Here is a 19858-nt window from a genome sequence, read left to right on the forward strand (position 1 = left end):
ATGCCACATTTGATGCATGGAAAATGTCTGCCAGTTTCTGATACTTGTTTTCGAGCTTCTCAAAGTCAGTACAGAGGGACTGAGTTTTTAAATCGATTTTCGATATATTGCAAAAGTTCTTAAAATAATCTGAACCGTCTGGATAGCACATTTGGCGAAATGTGAGATGAAATGACATGTACGTAACTGACTGCACACCTATTTTAATAGGTAACATAATAATAGGGCACAAGATTTGAAATGCAAAAATATTTAATGAGTGAAGGCTTCTCAAATGGATATTTTTCACATATAACTGCCGTAATTTCACAACCTTTAAACAATCTGGAATTCCTGTATTAATCTCTTGGCTTACCGAAAAAGCCGATGTAAACGTGGATCGATTTGCGGAAAAGTGCTACAGTGATTAGCGGACAGTGAAAGAATAATTTGCATGCATACAAGTTAAAAGGTCTATTAAAAGCATCTCTTACGAAAAACGTAAGTGCATCAATGTCAGTTGATCATGTATTTCCAAAAGTTTCAAAATGATCATAATTCTTTGAAATGCAGGCACTTTACATGATCAATTCTTCATAGCATATTATTTCTTTCCACGTCAGATATTTTATTTTTTTCCACATCAGGCATCAGATATGCGGAATGTGTCTGTCAAAAGAAGTCTCGTCGTGTTCATCTTCTTAGCACTGGTCATGGCTATTTTGGCTATGTTCACGTACCAAGAACAAGGGCTATTGTAAACCAATATCTTATGGTGTCCATCGGGCTGCCGGCTGTAGCTGATTTCATGTTGCATTTATATCGTGATACATATACACTAACAACCCCTATATTATATAAAGTTCAGTCACTCTTACTCTTAGCATATCGGTCAGTTTTAAATATATTCGGAAAAATATGCATGCTCGTGCAATGCATGTTTAGGTCATCAGGCTTTTCTGACAAGGGACCGGGGGCAGGGGCCATGTTGGGGTCATGGAACTTTAGAGTGACTTTTAGTAAACTGTACAACTACTACAAAACGATGATATAATATTTCAAATTGAACCAGTTATTCAATCTAATCGGGAATTCAGATTAGATGATTCAGTAAATGTTAATATTGTTAAACGTTGAGGCACCGGTAGGAAACGACATGCATGGGATTAATTTACTAGATCAGCAAGCGATCAATTATACGTACAAAATGACACTGACAAAATTAACACTGACAAAATGTGTTTAGCTCGAGCACGAGGTTCATGAGCAAACCTGTCATGGGGGAGTAAGCTCAACAATAACAAAGACAAGGAAACATGTTTGAACACCACGGTTGAGACGATTGGTGAAAGGTATCGTGAACAGCTGCAACACTTGCAAGAATGCAAACCCGACCAAAAGCGCTAAAGCAGCAGACTACGGCGTCATTACCGACGTTTCGGACCGTAATGACAGAACCGTTTGCAGTGACAGGAGTGGACTTTGCTGGTCCCCTTCTCTACAGAGATAACCGAAAGTCAACGCGCAAGGCTTACCTTGCTCTTTACACCTGTTCTATACGACATGAGCGGTCATGGTCATCTGAAGTTGAGTAAGAAAGGATTCAATACCGAGGAAGGATTATCGTCGAAAGGATCAATTGTTCAATCATCTGTTATAACAGATGACAGTAAAATAAAGAAGAATTGGCGAATCGGACGAATTGTCGACGTTATTCGAGATCGAGATAATGTTTTGAGAGGATACAAGACAGGAAATGGTTATATTGTTGAATCGCAATGAACGAAGAAGAAGAGGAATGAAACGAAAAATGATGAGTGACATCTGTCAAACAGAGGACACTTTAACGTGGGAGGGTGTTGCAGCGCGAGAACTGGGGTTGACATTATATAGTTAATTACGTTAATTTATGGCATGAACAAAACATGTACTTCTGAACACCGAGCGAGCGAGCTGTAGCATTATATTAATTTAGATATTTTAACAAAGCGAAGTGATCAGGTGTGAATTATTTATTGTCTCTGGAACATTCCCCACAAATCTATAGCGGTAAATCTAGTTTTCTAGCTTCGCGACGCGACATCTGAAATCCGTTGATGTGATTGGTTTGCGAAAAAATTCGCCGCGAAAAGTAGAATCGCTTCCTACTTTTTCTCTGTTCGCGCGAATAAATTCGCCTAGTGAAAAACGGGCTTTAGAGATAAAAGTTCGTTTATATAGCCAGGGCGTGCTCATTAGTTGTTATATAAAGTGATGCATTACAGTTACTAACTTAATTTGTGTAGCATATGCAAATATTATTAAATGTAAGTCCATTCTACGTTATCTGAAGAAGGATTAATAAACTTTCTATTTCTATTCTAATACAACGTATATTTTATCTAATACAGTAGGTAACCTCAACTACTTTGTTGAAAATATTAGGCAAGCTGGAGAATTTTTAATGTATATAAAATTATAGCACAAAGCATATGCGATTGATACTGACCGGTTCGAATGTCTTCCAGGTCCATTTGGCATTTGTGTTTTTTAACAGCCAACGGACAACTGCTACAGAGTGTGGCAGGTCCTTCGTGAGCCTGTCCGAAGTTTGTTAATAGTAATAGCATGTCAACACTCTGAACAACATCGATCACATTAGCTGATGCCGCGTACACGGTCATGCCCCGCGAAATTGGTGGAAATTACGAAACAGTATCAGCAACTACGGCAATGTGCAATGTTTGAGACCACGTAATTTACATTTTATTTTGTCTTTTAATGACCGATCCCATGGTTGATGCGCAACGTTGCAGTTGACATTGTCGTATTTCCCAAACTCTCTAACAGAGATTAACCTAGTTTAAACCTGGGCTAGAATTAAAACACAGCTGATTGTTTTTTAATTTTTTAAGTATTATACGATGCAAATACTTCTTTATATTCAAGGAGAAGGGATTTCTAGATCTAACACGAAAGGTAAAGAATTAAGTTTTTCTGTCTTTTTATTGTCGTTGTGGCTATTAAAATTAATGGTAAAAATTGGTGTTTTCCAGTTTGTCAAAGTCTAGTGTAATTTTCTATTCACCATCTAGCTCTCATCGTCAGCTATATTAGCCAGCCAATCAGATTGCACATTTACATTAAGTGAACAGAATTAGTTATGGTCTTCATTACAAGCCACTTTCCCTACTGTTACAATCTAAATGGAGCACGAGGTCGTTTACATGGACGTAACTTGTCACAATAATTTGGGGAGGATGTATATTCATAAATGTACGAGCAACCATTTTTTTAAGACCAGGGTACATGAGCACATGGCAATATATACGAATATTTATCCCACCCGGCACTCGTCAACTATAAGCACCTATATATCGTTACGTCCATGGTTTTTCGTTTAGACATCCATATCTGTCTCTGGAATTTCTTGGTCTTCAACAAACAGTGTGTGAATGATCCCATTCCTTCGCTTTCCAGAACTGATTGCTTTGATATAAGCATTGTATTTATTATGGAGTTTAAAATGCGTTTCAGTGCCACCATCAACAAATTCTCCCTAGAAATATTTCACAAATCTATTCATCAACTGTATTCCCCCTTTTCCTTCGAATGCCACAATTCGTCATTATGCGTCAAATTTCGTGATACTAGATTTATAAGAAACCTACACTACTTATGTTTTTTAAGCTAACAGCAGTTTTGCAAAACAATTAAGCTGCTGTTTAAATTTTAATGGTAATTTTAAGGCCTATTCTATGGCTTGGGTACATGGTAAAAGAACGAACACTGATCTGAAAACGAATTGATCACGCATAATCAGAGCAGAAAAATGGTGGAATTACTGCACTTCTACATACATGTATTATATATATAGCTACAGTATACTTCTTTGCATATGCATGCTCAGTCAGGTTCTAGACACATGACGTAAAGAACACCAAATAAACCAATAACATGTAGCGATATGTTACCATACAGAAAGTTCATCTGTATAACTATAACATAAACTAATATGTACAGGTGGTAGTGCATGTATTAAAAGCTTGCCAAGGCATTTGCAGAACTTATGCCCTTTTTTGTGTTTATGCCAGCTATAGTTGCAGTTCTGCAGTATACTTGAAGTTAAAGACAGCCTTCATTGGGCAGGCATCCTTTAGAGAGTAGTATTGTTTATGTATTTAAAATACTTCTTGCCAATTTTTGTTTTTCTTGTTCAAAATAGGCATATTGTGCAATGTGAAATACAATTGAGATTGAATGTATTTTTTTACATTTGCTGCACTGTGTTGTAAACTGCAGGTGTAATATTGTGCAAATTGATATTAGTTAATGCAAATTTGTGAAAATGTATTGCCTTTAATAAACAATGCTGTGGCAGCTCATTTGCATTAAGATGTAAAATGGGCATTGTGAATAAAGTCAAGCAAGATGTTCTTCAGATGATTCAGCTCACAATCATCAGCAGAATGCAACTAAGATGACCCAATTTGAACATGCTTGTACATAAGCTATGCCTTCTTGTTGAAAACCATTTTATTCTAGTTATTAGTTATAGTATTAGGTCTTTTAGATATTATATACTCAGCTACACATTGATTATTCAACCTCTGATCACTTCCTCATGCAAAAACACCTCTTCACCCACTTATTAATGTGTTGTAAAATAAACAAGATATATATTGTAAACTCACTGCAGTCTCAAGTACTTCTCCATTACACCACACGTCCATGCTATCCTTTTCTAAAAAGAATAAGTTAGAGAGTCCTCAAGCATGCAGTATTCTGCAACTGGAGTTAAGTAAAAATCACTTGGGTTTTTGTTGACTTATTGATTTAGGTAATAATGTTCACTAAGGCCAGAAAGGATAACACCACTCTTGCTGACCTGGTTGTTGACTAATTGTCACATTGTCCACACAATTTGTATTACTGTAATCTTTTTATTGTGTGCATTATTGTAATTCTAGAGTACAGAGAAAGCTTGATTGCTACAATTCAATCTTCTTTTATAGTTTCAAAAAAGGGACTACAAACAATCTTGTGTTTTACCAATACCAGGTACCTTCTATTCAGACTTTTATTTGTGACAGATATTGCCAACCACTTATTGATCCAGGCAGGTAAATTTTTGCTAACTAATTAATTCAGAGGCCAGTGGATGTGTGCACAATGAGTACAATAGGAATTAAGAGGAGTTCATGGGTACCATATTATTCCACTAGCAAATTACATTGATGTTATGTACATTGTACACACTGTCTCAAATTAGACACAACATATATACAATAAAATTGACTGGATAACTCAGAACTAAAAACAACATTCATTGTTGTATTATATTTATTCTATCATTTCCATGCCTCTAGAGTGTGTTGCAATGTCCGATCGACCAATGGACCGATTATCAGACATTTCTACAGCAGTTCATCAATATTGCATTAAATATATATTTTATATGTAAAAATTTAAAATTCCAATTAAGTTTCCACTTACCAAAAACAACTCTTGTTTCTACACCACCGTGAATAAACCTCCAAACCTTTGCTGTCTTCCTTCGGTTTTCTGTGAACTTTTTTAGCGGCTTACCATTAACATCAAGCGTATACTCATACGAAAAACCGCTCACAGCTTCAATTCGTATAGTTGCCTTTGTTTTCCTGCCAATGGGAAATTCTTCCTTTCCCACTAAACGAAACATCCAGTTTCGTCGCAGGATCTCGACCCCATCTAAAACTATGACTCGTTTGCCAGTGGTCGTACCATGTTCAAAGAGAACGGTATGTATGCCATCAGATAAAGCAACGTCCCAAGTTGCTACAATATCTGTAGCCATCGTAGTCTCGCTTGTCTTCCGAACGCTAATTTTGGAAGATGTTTACGTTCCTTGTAATTAAATAATTATTATCGTTTACTTATGGCACCGAATATGAGTATAAGGCATACCCAATATGACGACCTCGATGCCTCTTCGTTTTTTACGACTACAATATATGTTAGCTGAAACGTAAGAAGCTTAGCTTAGTGCATAAAGCACAGATAAAGTTCGATTGAATCCAACAAGTCAAACACACAATAATAGAATCGATTTCACGAACGCCGGTTGCTTAGAGGCTGTCAAAATAATAGTGTTTCCACTTTGCTTTTCTGGAAACAGTTATTTCCAACGTTACAGGAAACGGATGAATAAGGCAAACTGAAAAACCAAACTTTCAAAAGTGTGTCAACAGACTTAAGTCACACAACACCTTATATTATCTAGTTAAAAATTAGGGCCGTTCAATTTTGAAAGCTGCCAGAAACAAACAAACAATAACCATGACGAAAATTGGGTTAAATTGCAACAAAAACAGCTGATTAAAATTTACACTAGGATTAGTTGCTACTGTGCTAATCAAGCTTTAAGAGACTGGTAGTCTGATACCTTGTGATAACAAAGACTAAAGGCAACCATGTTTTATCACTTTTATGGATACTTGTCTTTTCACACTTTTCAGTCTTTTCTTTTAAAACCTTCCATGTTGAAATGTTGAGTGTTCCAAACTTGGTTGATCTGTGAGACTATGATTGAACCATTGAAATGATTGAATGCATTGAGCACTGAGCTGTACTATAATTCCTGGACTGAAGGGAGTGCTCGCCATCATCAACTGAAGCAAAAAAGATGGCGACGAAGTTACAGAAATTCGAGGAGGACTCCCTGTTGTATAGCTCAGTGGCAATGAGCCATTTTAATCACTGATTTTAATGAACACATGTTTCCACTTTCCTTGTATTCCATTCATTTTCCTTTTTCTTTTAGACCAGAGCCACTGACCAGATAGCCTGCGCCGCAGACCCATGCCCGAAATAGAAAGGCGGGGAAAAAGAGGTATTTCCGCCATATTCCGTCTATGCGTAGACTACTGACCAGAATAAGCCGAACTTTTGGAAGTTAATATATACCATAACTATGTATATACATACCTTGGTTGTTGTCGAACAGGAGTTATTTTCTAATCTTCAGGTAAAGTTTTGTATTTATATATGGCTTATTTTTGGCATTGAAGGTGATCTGTACAGTAGGCAGGACTTAAATTTGACATACATATATGAAGAAGAGCTGCTAAAATAATAAAATAACCTTACTTTATAAGCTATAGTGCCTAGTGCTACATTTATAATAAATATACAGCCTATATACTTACTGGTCTTTTATAAAAACAGGCTTTTCGTTTATGTAAGTGAATATATTTTATTGGTTTAATTGACAAATGTGTATATACATTTGTTTGAAGATTTAAATAAACAATTGTAAATGGGGAAATATTATATAAAAAAGGTGATAATTTGTATATGGCACTGTATGCCCTGGTGTTTAATAGAGGTACACAGTACTGAGAGTAGAGTAGATTTTTACTGACATAGATTATTTAGATCCCCATGCAGCTATAATATGTGCCCTGACTATAACAACATTTAGGATATTCATTTTCAAGGCCACATAACTGGCTTGTTAGAGAAGGTGAGAAGAGCACTTAGCTCACATTCTGGAATATATTTTTATTTTTCATAGAAGGCTTTGATTGATTCCTTGAATAGAATAGAATAAAATAGATTGTTGTTATACAATGAGTTCATGAGGAAAGGAAGGGCTTTTGGTCAAAGCCAGTGTAATTCACTGCAATTATTGGGTTTATTACCTCTAAAATAAAAACTCTATGTTTGATTGGCAAAAGCTGGTTTGCTTCAATTAAGCAATGCTGGCACTAATTATGATTCTACCAGTCCAGTACAGCCGCACAGCTTTTGAACTTGCCAAGGTGAAATTGCATTTAAAAGGCAGTCCCTATAGTCTGTACAACTGGATTAATCACAGTACCAAGTTACCAACCAGTTCAACCAACAACCAACCAGTTCCAAAGGGAAAAAGTAATGCCCAGAGACTCCTAATCCACGAGGCGCTTGTAGTGATACTCTTGTCTCACTGATACATATACACTACATCATGGCAAATAGCACACCAAAATTAAAAGTCTACAGCTATGACTACAATGAAGTATTTCAACCTATCTTTGTTAAAAGTTTTGTTATTCTTTTCAGATACAGTAAAAGATGGCTAATCGAACATCAACTAAGTCAAAAGCAGGATTTCGCACTTTTAAACCAACACCAACATTCCAGAAGAAAGAAGAGAAAGTGCGACAGTCGATACTATTGGAAACAAAAGAGAAACTGCGAAATGATATAAAGAAGATTTTCAAAGATCCTCAATACAGCGATGTAGTACTGGTATCTCATTCCAACGAGTTTCCTGTTCATTCCTTTATTTTGGAAGCCAGATTTCCTGAATTTTTCAATCTCATTCAAAGCCAGCCGCCTAAATCACGCAAGGTTACCATCACAGAGAAGGTGACATATGCTGATTTAGAACAATGGGTTGAGACACTATATTCTGAAGATAACATAGATCGTACATCAATTGAAGAAGCATTGACCTTGAACAAGGGAAAGAGTGGGATATATCCAACTGACAAGGACGTTTCATTGTCCACTGATTTGCTATCACTCTTAAATGAAACATGTACAGGAGATGTCGAGTTTTCTGTACAGGGAAAGTGTATTATGGCCCACAAAGCAATTTTGGCTGCTCGTTGTGACTATTTTTCCGCGATGTTTTCATCATCATGGAGAGAAGAGTCCTCATCAAGCATTACAATACCTGATGTTAGCTCCGACGTATTTCTTGCCACTCTGAAATTCATCTACGGCGCGAGTCAAGATATTCTAAGTTTTCCCGTTTCAAAAGTACTCCCGGTTGCCGATATGTATGGTTTGCAAGATTTGGTGGATTTAATTGTGGTTGACCTGAAGGTTACCAAGTGCCATTTATTTCACAAGCCCTGCACGTACTGTATACCTCAAGTGTACGATTGTTTGAAATTGTGTGAACCTTTCTACCACACACACAATTTCCAAATACAATGCATTCAGTGGATATGTAAAAATTTTCAGAAGACGCTAGAGTGCAAACATTTTCCTCAATTATCTGGGAAATTCCAAAGTGACGTGCAACAGGGAATACTCAAACAGTTGTCGTCTTCAACAGTCGCGGTGACATGGCTGAAGTGCAATACTTTGCTCGCTTCACTAAATAACCTCAACACAAGCTGGACTCAACCAGTTGTAACTTTTTGTGGAGGAGATACACGACGCTTGTCTGAAAGAAGCTATAGAAAACTTTCAATATGTGTGCGAGTTGCCAACCATTTCGGCTTTTTTTATAGGAGCCAACAATTCAAGTCCTCTCCTAGAGCAGTTTCTGAATGAAGTACTGAGAAAACAAGCGGTATCAAACTGCTGCTATGTTTTCCAAGGCTTACAAAAACTTGTTAACAGACTTGTTTCGATGGACGAAAGTGAAAGACATTACTGTAGTCCGTTTGACCTTGACTCGGACAGCTTCCTGGTCATACAGGAGAGCCTTAAGCGATGTGAGAAATTTATTATTGGCAGAATTGGGCCAGTTTCACAAACGAACGCCTGGAAGGAGATTTCTCCGTCAAAGCAACAGGAACTAAAAAGTAGTGCGTTTTTTGTCGATTTGTAAAATCATTCAGATGAAATGAGATTTACATGCTAACTGTTCGGTATCAGCAACATTGTTACACATTGATAATATGATGAAAAATAAAATCATTATTTGCATTATTAATATTTCAATTACACATACCATAAACATTCGACCGGTCTATCATGAATCACCATCTTATGCATACAGTCGTACAAGTCAACGATGACCATTAGAGTAGACGACTGGCTCAATTGAAAGGGCTCCTTTATTGGTTGGTGTGTTTTCGTTTTGCTGGATTTTCAATGGCTAGTTTTTTAAAGAGTTCCCAGAATTAAATAGTAAAATAAAGACAATCACAAAGGAATAAATTTGTACATTATATTACATGTACAATATTACAAAAACAGCTCAGGATGCAGTAAACATACAATCGAGAGTGTTGAGAGATTATATAGATCGAGTAAACGATTGGTTTTCAGATATAACGTGCATTGAGTATATAACAGTATTTGATCATGGGAATTACAACAACTTTATGGGTAAACTACAAAGATATAGGCCTGATACTTAATTAGATGATAGTGATAGGAATAAAACCAAATTAAACATCAAAAGCTTCAAAAAAAATAAAATTAGGCAGATCGGAGATTTCTTTAAAAGGACCCTACTTCCTTTGCGCTTCCACTTGAGCGACGATCTCGCGAATTTCCGTTTGCACACCCTAGAATAACAACGAATAATGCGTCACCACATTGCAAAGACAATATGGTATTAAACGTCGAGAAATCACACTGTATAATTGGTGGCTTTGATGAAAGAAATTCATCAGTGATATGAAGTTGGTTAGCCTTACGTGGTTTTGATGTTCACGCCTCAAGGGATTGGGCGAATGATATGAAATTTCGTATGATGGCTAATCAACAAACACAGTGAACCAATAAATCCCTCAGGGAGAAATGGGTCTAGACATCGACGCCCCACTGACGTCACATGCAATCCAAGAATAACAGTATTCCAACTCTTCAGAATCAAGTAACCCTGCACCAACTCTTCAGAATCAAGCAATGCCTAACTCTATTTATTACACATCCATATACGACCATACCTGACTGCCAAGATAGTCTGAAAGAACACGCACAACAACTTCGGTTTCGTCCGGGTTTACACTACGTGGAACTTCAACTAAGGCCCTGTGTCTACCTTGAAGTGACCTAACCTGCAATCATTTAATAAAAATTAAGTACAGAAATCAAATTTATCCGGCTTATCATAATAACAATTGGTAGGGCGCATGCGATTCAATATTAATTTAGAATGGAAATGTAGATACGTACGCTTGGCATTTGCTCAGAGGTACTTTCATAGTTGCAATTACCTTAGCACCCCGCCTTCCAATGATACGACCAACAGCCTCAGGTGGGATTTTTATTTCTGTTCGTAATTGAACAGTTTGATGTGGATGACCAGCGAACCCTTGTTCTTGTATCTTTTGGAAAATGGCCCCTTCAGCCTGCAATCACGCGGAAACACGAAGATCAAAATCACCATGCCGTGATATATATGACATTACACTTGGGGATGACGAGGGTGGCTTTGTCTCCCCCAATCACAACGCGTAAACGTTGCTGCTACATGCACATATCTCTACATGAGAAAGGCGCGCATATTGTTCCTGGTTTATGAATACAGAACTGAACAGTGTGCTAGTACTAACAACCTACGACAGCAGGTTGTTACAGAAAAACTTTGTAGATACCGATGGTTTTTCTTCCAGTCACATACACCCTATATATACTACGTGCATTTCAGCCTGCGCAATGAAGTGACAGATATGCAGTACTACATTCTCGGGGCCTATCTGTGTGCAATCAGTCGCCTCGAGATGCATGCATGGATTTACCAAGTGCAGTATAATAGATTACGAAACATCTGTACAAACCATAGTAAGCTGATGTGGATAGCCACGTAGTTCAACCAGAGTTTCAACAGCATCTTCGTCACTTTTCAACACTTGAACCGAGGCACCTGAAGCGTGTCTTATACCGTTGACGACAGAACCTTCACGGCCAATAATGGCACCCACAGCATTCTTTGGAACAGCGATGTGAATCTTTTCAATCTAATGCAACGATACAGGGATTTATTACAGGGTGTTTGTCTTGGAACGTGAGGAAATAAACCAAAGTGTCCATACTCTACACACCATAAAAACGTTTTACAAGAGTCTGTTTTGCTGCAACAAAATCAATCGACCACAACATTTTCTTACTGTGTTCACGAAAACGTAGCTTCCTTACAATCAATGTTTATCGCCTAATTGCTTCAGGCGGGGGGAAATTGCGTGCATATATTTCTAGTATATACTTGTGTGCATGTACCGTTTAGGAAGTAATGTAGTCATTTTGTATCTAAAATTATCACATTTTAAGGTATTGTGTACTTAAAAAAAATTGCGATTTTTCACGTGTTGCTCACCTTTTGGCTTGCAGCGCCTTGAGCAGATGGTGAATGCATGCCACTGGCCGACATATAACCACCTGGGTTCATACCATTACCCATATAAGGAGGAGGCTAGAGAAATTTAATAAAGCGATTTATGGTAAATGGTAAATGAAATGTGTCGAAACATACTGTAATAGTGTCATTAAGATGTAAAGAGCAACAAAGAGCACAGCAGATTTCATGTTTTGATAGCTACTGTAACTGCCTTGCTTTGGGGAGAAAAGTAGAAAGCGTGTGGAGAAAAGTAGAAAGCAGCGTGTGGAAAAATTCATGCAGGAATTGAAGGGCCTATATAGTGGCTTCAAGATGCGCATATGATGATAGAAACTTGATTCTATAACGCAGTAAAGGAGTATTGTATGTATATCTTCAAAAAGTTGGCAAAGCATGCGCAGTAGGAGTTCAAAGATCACGTTTATATACTGACTAAGCCAAAAATATGTACTCTGAATTCGTACCATGCCATTAATGCCACGTCCTCCGGTGAGTTGCGCGATCATTGCCATAAGATAAGGATTCGAGAACGGCCCCATTGCATTCTACAAAACGACAAATTATGGCAGTTTTTAATCGATAACGGATAACACCTGGCATACTTAGCATGTGATTAATATTATGAGACCCATATCATTGGCATTAAAAGTTTTCCCATACATAATTTCAGTTATGACACTTGACTCAGACTTCGAACTTTTCATGTGCCGAATTGAAACAAAGACTTTAGGTCACTAACATTAGATTCAGCAAATGAAAAGTTGGACGTCTGAAACAGGCCTTTTACACTAGCAGTATTCCATACTTATGGAAAGTACATATGGTAACCTTTAGCCTCAGGTACCTATAGCTATATACGGCCGTGTTGATCGTACGAGTTACATATACAGAGAGAAATCTCAAATCTTGTAAAAAGTCTGCAAACAAGTTTTTACAAGTCTGTTCACAAGATTTATACAAAAAATGTTCGCACTGCTTGTCCCGAGCGGTGGTAATAAAAAATTGACGAAGTTGCTCCATGGAGAGTTGTTTGCAAAGTAACAACGTTGGCAACCCAAAATTGCAAGTGCGAACACAACCGCGTTGATGCAGCGCTTATTTGTTGACTTGCTACAAAATGTGGATTTTTCTGTGTGTATTCCATGCGTCACAAGAGCACTACACCTGGATCAACATGGAAAAATGATATGCACCCATTCCAATTTTTCTTACCTGTGCCATGCGACCATTCATGTTCGCCATGTTGTTGAGATCATCCTGATAACTTTTCCGTAAAATTCTACTAATTTCCTCTTCCGCGTTGCTACATTTTTCAACAGGATTTTCGAAACTTGGGTCCTCGATAGTGATTATTCTTTCGTTAAAAACTGGCGTGACAGGATCTCTGAGGAACAAAACAACATCTTGATTTTAATAGGCACAATAGAGTAAGACACAATACCTTCTTCCCAAGAGCGCTTCTTTTTAGTACAGAAAAAAATGGTCAGACATGTATATCTTTTTTGATTTAATAAGATTAATTAGTCATTCTCCATGAAAATTGTTTCCAAAAACAGTTTTTCTAACTTCATTTTATATTAACAACTTTTTTTGCAGGAGTATATTTTACTGAATACAAAAACACAACAACCACATCATTACTATTTTTATTACCTAGTTGCATCTATTTTTGTCCCCGTCTTTACTTTGATTTCTTTTAAATTTCTACCCCCTTTTCCTAAATACCGAAGAGGATAAAGTCAACGCTAATATATAAAACCACACTGTGCGGGAAAGACAACCTTATTTGAAACTCACCAATTACTCTACCCATCAGCAAATCAGGCGCTAACATCCTCATTGGTATGCTCGTCTGTTCTTCCCTAGATGAAAAAAAACAGAATTAAGCAATGTTGCTACACCCAATTCATTTTCAACGTTACTGTCCAATTGTTGTTTTGTGAACAATAGACAGATATGTTTGGAGGACGGAAACGTTAAAGATCACATGTCACCCCTCTACACCATATCCTCCTCCCGCTTCGCAGTCCATGCAAGAACATGGTGCGGTGCAAAAAACGTTTATTGTTGCCTACCCTTCAGCTTTCTTTTCTGCTTCTTCGATAAGTTTCTGGTGTATTTCCCTAAATGCTGCACTACAATTTTCTCCTGGTCTGTCTGTTTGGCCTGTTATTGTTACAGGCTGAAAACACAGAAAAAAATAACATGAAATATACGTATCGTTTTCCTGCCGACCCAAGGAACGGTGACACAAGAATACACTGTACATATATGTACGAGTGTACAGCTTTGACCAAGAGGAAAGTCAGAGGGAAATTGGGTATAAGAAAACCTCGATTTTGGCTGCGATTTTGTGTGATTTTCAAAAGAAGAAAATCGCACGAAAATCGAAGAAAATGTTTATCAAAATGAAGCTACAAAAAGAAAACGTCTTTTCGGCGTGGAAATTTCAAGACTTTAGCGATACAAATATTAAAATTATTGGAAATATTCTTTTCTCCCCTTTCAGCTATAGTTTTGAAATTTCCGCTCGTAACTCGCAGTGAACTTTCCAGTTTTGGTGTAGTGTTTAACCTTCCGCAACATTAAGTTGCTAAGGCTTTTAAACGAAAATGACTGTAGACAAACCTTAAATCCATTTATATTAACAGTTCTATGTACATCAATTCTAAAATAAAAGCAGGCGGATTAGCAAATATTTTGGGTGCATCGATACTTTGCGACGTATATGACGAAGAACCTATTCAAACATGTACATTGGAGCTAAAAAAATCAACAACTGCAAGGAGTGAAAAATTGATGAAAGAGGATACCTTGCATTTGTGTTATTTGACATTTTGCGGACCGTTTCACCGCCCTTTCCGATGACAGCACCAACCATGTCGCCAGGAATTAATATTCTAGCAATGAGAAGCAATTGAAATGCATCGTGACGGTTTGCCTTAGATTGCGGGTTTGCCTTAGATTACGGGTTTGCCTTCGATTACGGGTTTGCCTTAGATTACGGGTTTGCCTTCGATTACGGGTTTGCCTTCGATTACGGGTTTGCCTTCGATTACGGGTTTGCCTTCGATTACGGGTTTGCCTTCAATTACGGGTTTGCCTTCGATTACGGGTTTGCCTTCGATTACGGGTTTGCCTTCGATTACGGGTTTGCCTTCGATTACGGGTTTGCCTTCGATTACGGGTTTGCCTTAGATTACGGGTTTGCCTCAAACCAGAAAAAGTTTTTTTTTGTCTTTGGCAAAGCATTGTTTTTGTCTTTGGCAAAGCATTGTTTTTGTTTTTGGCAAACGCCAATTGCTTATCAATTTGATCCACGCTGGGTAACCAATTTTTGGTCTTATACAAAATATCCTTACTCCGAACTTCCTTTTTTTTCTAAACTTGCTAATCCCTCTTTTCTAAATTTGCTAAAAAACTCGATCAACCAGATAGCTGCAATCAAAGGCACATCAAAGTTGGATCATGCATTTTCCGGATTATAACAAGAACATTTCAATTTATATCTCACCTTAAAGGCATATTAGCATGACTATTCTGTCTATTCCATCGAGGTCTATTTCTACCGCCCTGTCGATTTCTTTGCTTTGTCGTGTCATCATATAATGGTTGGGAATCGTCCTCAAAATATGCTAGCTGCAACACAACAAATGTAAGCATTATACATACACATATATTAGGATGAGTCCTTCGGTAGTAAGGTAATGTCGAACAATGTAGTTTTTCTTGCATGCAACCTGCCACCCAGTTCTGACGTAAGTACTGTACCTCTAATATCCTTACCTCTAATCTACTACCGTCAAAATCAATTCCATTCAAATCATCTGCAGCCCTTTATTCAAATATAAATTGAAAAACTGAATATTTTACAAAGCAATTGCAGGCAAAATTTGCAGATTCAGCTTTTGCCAAAATAAATTGCACCCCCCCCCCTTGTGACACAACAAACAGCAGAGTTCTGGGGACAAATTTGATTCAAAATTTTTTTCATAAATTCAGTGGAAAATTTTGAATTTTGCAAAGTGAAGGATTGATATAAGTACAGTACCATAACTTTATAATAAAAAATCCAAAATAAGTTGTCAAAACTATACAGTATTACAAATTGTACCTTCTTGCATTATTTGGGTCTGCAAATTCAACAAAACATGTCAACAATGACTGGTCATCTACATAAACAGAGATTAAAAACCTTATTTCAAAATTGGATCTTCATAATTCTGACATTATAGTATATTCCAGCCAAAGTATACACAAGTTGTTTAATTCCATGCAAAATATTAGGTGATCAATGGTGAATGCTTTTCCACCAAAGAAAAAAAGCAGATTAAGGTTTTATACCAGAGTTGGTAGATATGCAAATATTTGAGGCCAAATTGTCATTAGTGCTATCAAGAAAGCAAAGATAACAAAAGGCAAAGACAAAGGAAACAAAGAACTAGTGTGATGTTGTTTGGCCTCAAATATGCAGCAATTTACCAACCCTGTTTTATACATGTTAATAAAAATTATTCGGTTTTAGTTGCTATTATAAAAATTTCTTTTATATCTGGAAAAAAGTACCTATGATAACTATTCAGAATTTTGAATGAAATATCTTAAATCCAAAATTTAAATTACTACATTTTGGAAAGTAGACAATGTTTACAAAAACCTTAAAAATAAGAAATATTCTATAAGCAATAATAAGCATCCAAACAGAAATGCAATTCTACTTGTTGGTTTTAACAATTAAAAAGGAAATTAAGCATAGTTTGGTTGCTCTATGTCCAAACCAGACATGCTTCATACCCCATCATGTTTACTTTAGTTGTAAGAAGTTCAATTACCTTCATCAGTTTGAGAAGTTGTTTTAAAAATTTGTCCATATGACTCTAAGTGAGTTTGAAATGCCTATAAAAATTAATTAGGCAAACAAGTGAAACAACAAATAACTAATAATGGGTAGTTGGTGTTGCACCACAGTTATTATACTTTGTGTGGAACAAGCATTTTTAAAAGTTGATAATAGGGAGTATAAAAAAACTGAAATGTTGTTTTATCGTACCTGCCAATTAAAACTTGGTCCAACTTTGGAAACCTGGAGCCTTCCTCTAAAAACATTGAAAAATATATTTTGCTTTTTGCCTACCTTTACTACCATACAAAATAACAAATATATTATCTTTTATTATATGTACTATTAAATGTTTAATAAAGAGATAAATGCCTCCCAACAAATAAATATCCAAAAACACAAGGGCTAAATTGCACAATCAGCATTTTCAGTTTTATGACAGCAAAAACAAATTAAGCTGTGTCTTATTGTTTCAAGTGTACTTAAGCTTCAAGACATACTTCAAACTAATGTATATAAACCTCCCCAACTGCTACTTGCATCTGTAACTGGCAAGTAAAAGTCTTATAAAAATTAATAATTTATCAGTCTAGCAACAATAGAACTTAAGCCTCTTACAGAAAAGCAAGTTTTCTATGACAAGTTTTTATATGACAAGTTTTAATTGGCATTTGCACTGTGTATGTACAACAAATTTTCTATAACACTTTCTTTGAACAGTTTTATTTCCTTGTGTGAACGTGCCAACAAGTTTACTTTGACAATTTAGTTTGCAGCTAGCGATGTGATCGTACAGAGGACAATGTGTGCATGCAAAATACTCTGCTGGTACAGTATACTTGATTTTGAACAAGTGTATTTGCCATAGAAAAAATTGTCAAAGTTGGGCGTACAGATGGACAATTAAACTTGTCATATAAAAACTTGTCATAGAAAACATGCTTGTCTGTAACTTGTCATTAAAAAACATGTCATAGAAAACTTGCTTGTCTGTAAGAGGCTTTAGTAGAGCACACTGAACCAGTTACCAAAGGCTGGCTTGCTCCTAAATCATGACACTTGTACCTTAAACATGTGATTAGATGTGTTTTTGTCTATTTTAGACAGTTGTTTAATATATCCTATAGATTGGATATATTAAAGTTATTAAAAGATGGTACCAAATTGTTTCTCGGTTACTTAGTGATATTTTATATACTTGGATTTGGACTCAGATATGTGCAACAGTTAAACGTAAGTAAAATTGTAGAATGTATCAAGGGTGTGCATTTATTAAAAAAATCCCCAGGTATCTATTATAAACACACCAGATACATCTCAAGTGCATCTTAAGTGCATTAAATCATAGATAATTGTCAATCATGGTATAAACATGGTTTTTTGTCTCTAAATATGTGTTGTAACTATGCAACTGGCCTCTTGTTCACACATTAATTTCAGTTGGTTTTTTATTATATCTAAACAATCTCCTTTTGCAACAGTTAATCTGAACAAAGCTCCCCCAGAAATTACAGTCGGAAGTGGGTACTGATACTATTTCATAGACAAGTCCTGGCATATGAATATGAGACATTTTGAATATCCACTTATCTCTTTTCAAAAGGAATTGTCTATGAAGTTCCTGTTTATCATCTAAAATTTCAGGCCGTTCAAAAGAAACGAATGTTTACGAAACATACGTGTATAGCCATCGAAGTCACATACCTTCTGACTGGAGGGTTCTGGCCGGATGAGCCCATGAACTCCTGACCTACAGTGGGGGAAGCAACACGGACGTTGTTAATTTGCAATAAACATTACTTTGAATTCAATAGAGAGAAACAACTGAGCAACAAAACGAACAGCACTGTTTAAACTATCGATTGATCTCAATACAACCTCTATTTTCGTTAGCTAGAAGTATAGATTGACAATAAAACGATTCACCGGGAATACACAAACGAAGCTACGCCAGATATATTTTGAAAGACAACATGTACAATTTCACACGTGTATAGCACCTTTGTTTTGCCTTGTAAAGCCGCCCAGATATATTCACTTGCTCAGCTACATAGCCTAATGTCACGACTAGAAGGCCACCTTATGCTACGTCGTGAACGAGGCAATCAAAGTTGCATATTGCAGGTGAACAAAGCGAACTTTTGTTCCCGACTTCAATATAAACCACAACAAGTTCGTTTGCAAAAGCTGTTCGAGCTGACGCCAGCACTGTCGTCAAAATTGAGCGAAGCAAAACCGCAATTGTTCATCGGCATTCGTACAAATGAAACAAGAAAGACCTACCGTTCAGATCTTCCATATTTATTTCCAATGGCCAACTGGAAGAATGTAATAAAATTCCAAGCAGATAAAATGGTGGAATTCACGCGGCCCACGATCGATAATAAAATCAGTACGGTATACACAGTGGGCGAAGTTAAAACGACACTTAAAAACGCCGGTTGATAAAAACAAAACAAACAAATTGACGAAGGGAAACTCCTAGCAGATTACTACGCGATGAAACAACAATAATTTACAACACAAGTACAATTCATAGTAAATTCCTCGCACGAGGTTCGTCAAGATCACCGACCCCACGTGCCAGAAAAGATACACTTGATCACATGACCGCGGGTTGTTTTTGTGCGTTTTTCTTCAATGTTGATTGGCTGATTTCTATGACGCAATTATTCCAGTATTGAGATATGTCACAAGCTTCAAGCGCCCTGGTACTTCGAAATGAGATCTTCAGATTTTAAAATACGTTTTCTACGTAATGAAAACCGTATTTTTAAAATATACCGTATTATTATTAAATATATGTTGACTAACGATGGACGAGGAAGCAATATTATCATTCACTCTATCGTATACTCAATTTTGATTGGTTCATTTATCTGAGTTAACTGCGTGCAAATAATACTCTGAGCATGCGCATTTTTTCAAAACGTTGCTTAGCTGCAAAAAATTCTAAATAATTCTCTGAGCATGCGCATTAACTTCAATTTTGTAAACAATAATGGCGACTT

The 19858-nt window shown here is 36.7% G+C and overlaps 3 protein-coding genes across 4 annotated transcripts; 1 reads left to right on the forward strand and 2 right to left on the reverse strand.

The window, feature by feature from the left end:
- Positions 1-2433: 2433 nt before the first annotated feature.
- On the reverse strand, positions 2434-6685 carry LOC114531234 (fas apoptotic inhibitory molecule 1-like). 2 transcript variants are annotated; one of them, XM_028552870.1, is made up of 4 exons: positions 6383-6685; positions 5455-5844; positions 4653-4702; positions 2434-3517 (listed from the first exon to the last, which is right to left on the reverse strand). In XM_028552870.1, exons 2-4 carry the CDS (start codon positions 5792-5794, stop codon positions 3359-3361), a joined length of 549 nt encoding a protein of 182 aa, XP_028408671.1. In that variant the 5' UTR covers positions 5795-5844; positions 6383-6685; the 3' UTR covers positions 2434-3358. The 2 variants fall into 2 exon arrangements, with proteins under 2 accessions (XP_028408671.1, XP_028408670.1); XM_028552869.1 differs by lacking the exon at positions 6383-6685 and having other exon boundaries at positions 5455-6352.
- Positions 6686-6876: 191 nt separating this feature from the next.
- LOC114531278 (BTB/POZ domain-containing protein 8-like) lies at positions 6877-9267 on the forward strand. The gene is made up of 2 exons (XM_028552913.1): positions 6877-6964; positions 8041-9267. The coding sequence occupies exon 2, from the start codon at positions 8053-8055 to the stop codon at positions 9265-9267; it is 1215 nt and encodes a 404-aa protein (XP_028408714.1). The 5' UTR covers positions 6877-6964; positions 8041-8052.
- Positions 9268-9875: 608 nt separating this feature from the next.
- LOC114531321 (insulin-like growth factor 2 mRNA-binding protein 3-A) lies at positions 9876-19699 on the reverse strand. Its single transcript, XM_028552957.1, has 19 exons — positions 19131-19699; positions 18552-18597; positions 17058-17103; positions 16840-16903; positions 16122-16179; positions 15794-15842; positions 15522-15646; positions 14821-14907; positions 14636-14675; positions 14083-14189; positions 13805-13869; positions 13661-13724; positions 13220-13391; positions 12472-12552; positions 11987-12082; positions 11451-11630; positions 10887-11021; positions 10617-10727; positions 9876-10232 (listed from the first exon to the last, which is right to left on the reverse strand). Exons 1-19 carry the CDS (start codon positions 19144-19146, stop codon positions 10176-10178), a joined length of 1599 nt encoding a protein of 532 aa, XP_028408758.1. The 5' UTR covers positions 19147-19699; the 3' UTR covers positions 9876-10175.
- Between the last annotated feature and the right edge of the window lie 159 nt (positions 19700-19858).

This window comes from Dendronephthya gigantea, unplaced genomic scaffold (assembly GCF_004324835.1).
Source record: "Dendronephthya gigantea isolate DGI-Jeju-01 unplaced genomic scaffold, DenGig_1.0 000070F, whole genome shotgun sequence".
Classification (NCBI taxonomy): Eukaryota; Metazoa; Cnidaria; class Anthozoa; order Malacalcyonacea; family Nephtheidae; genus Dendronephthya; species Dendronephthya gigantea.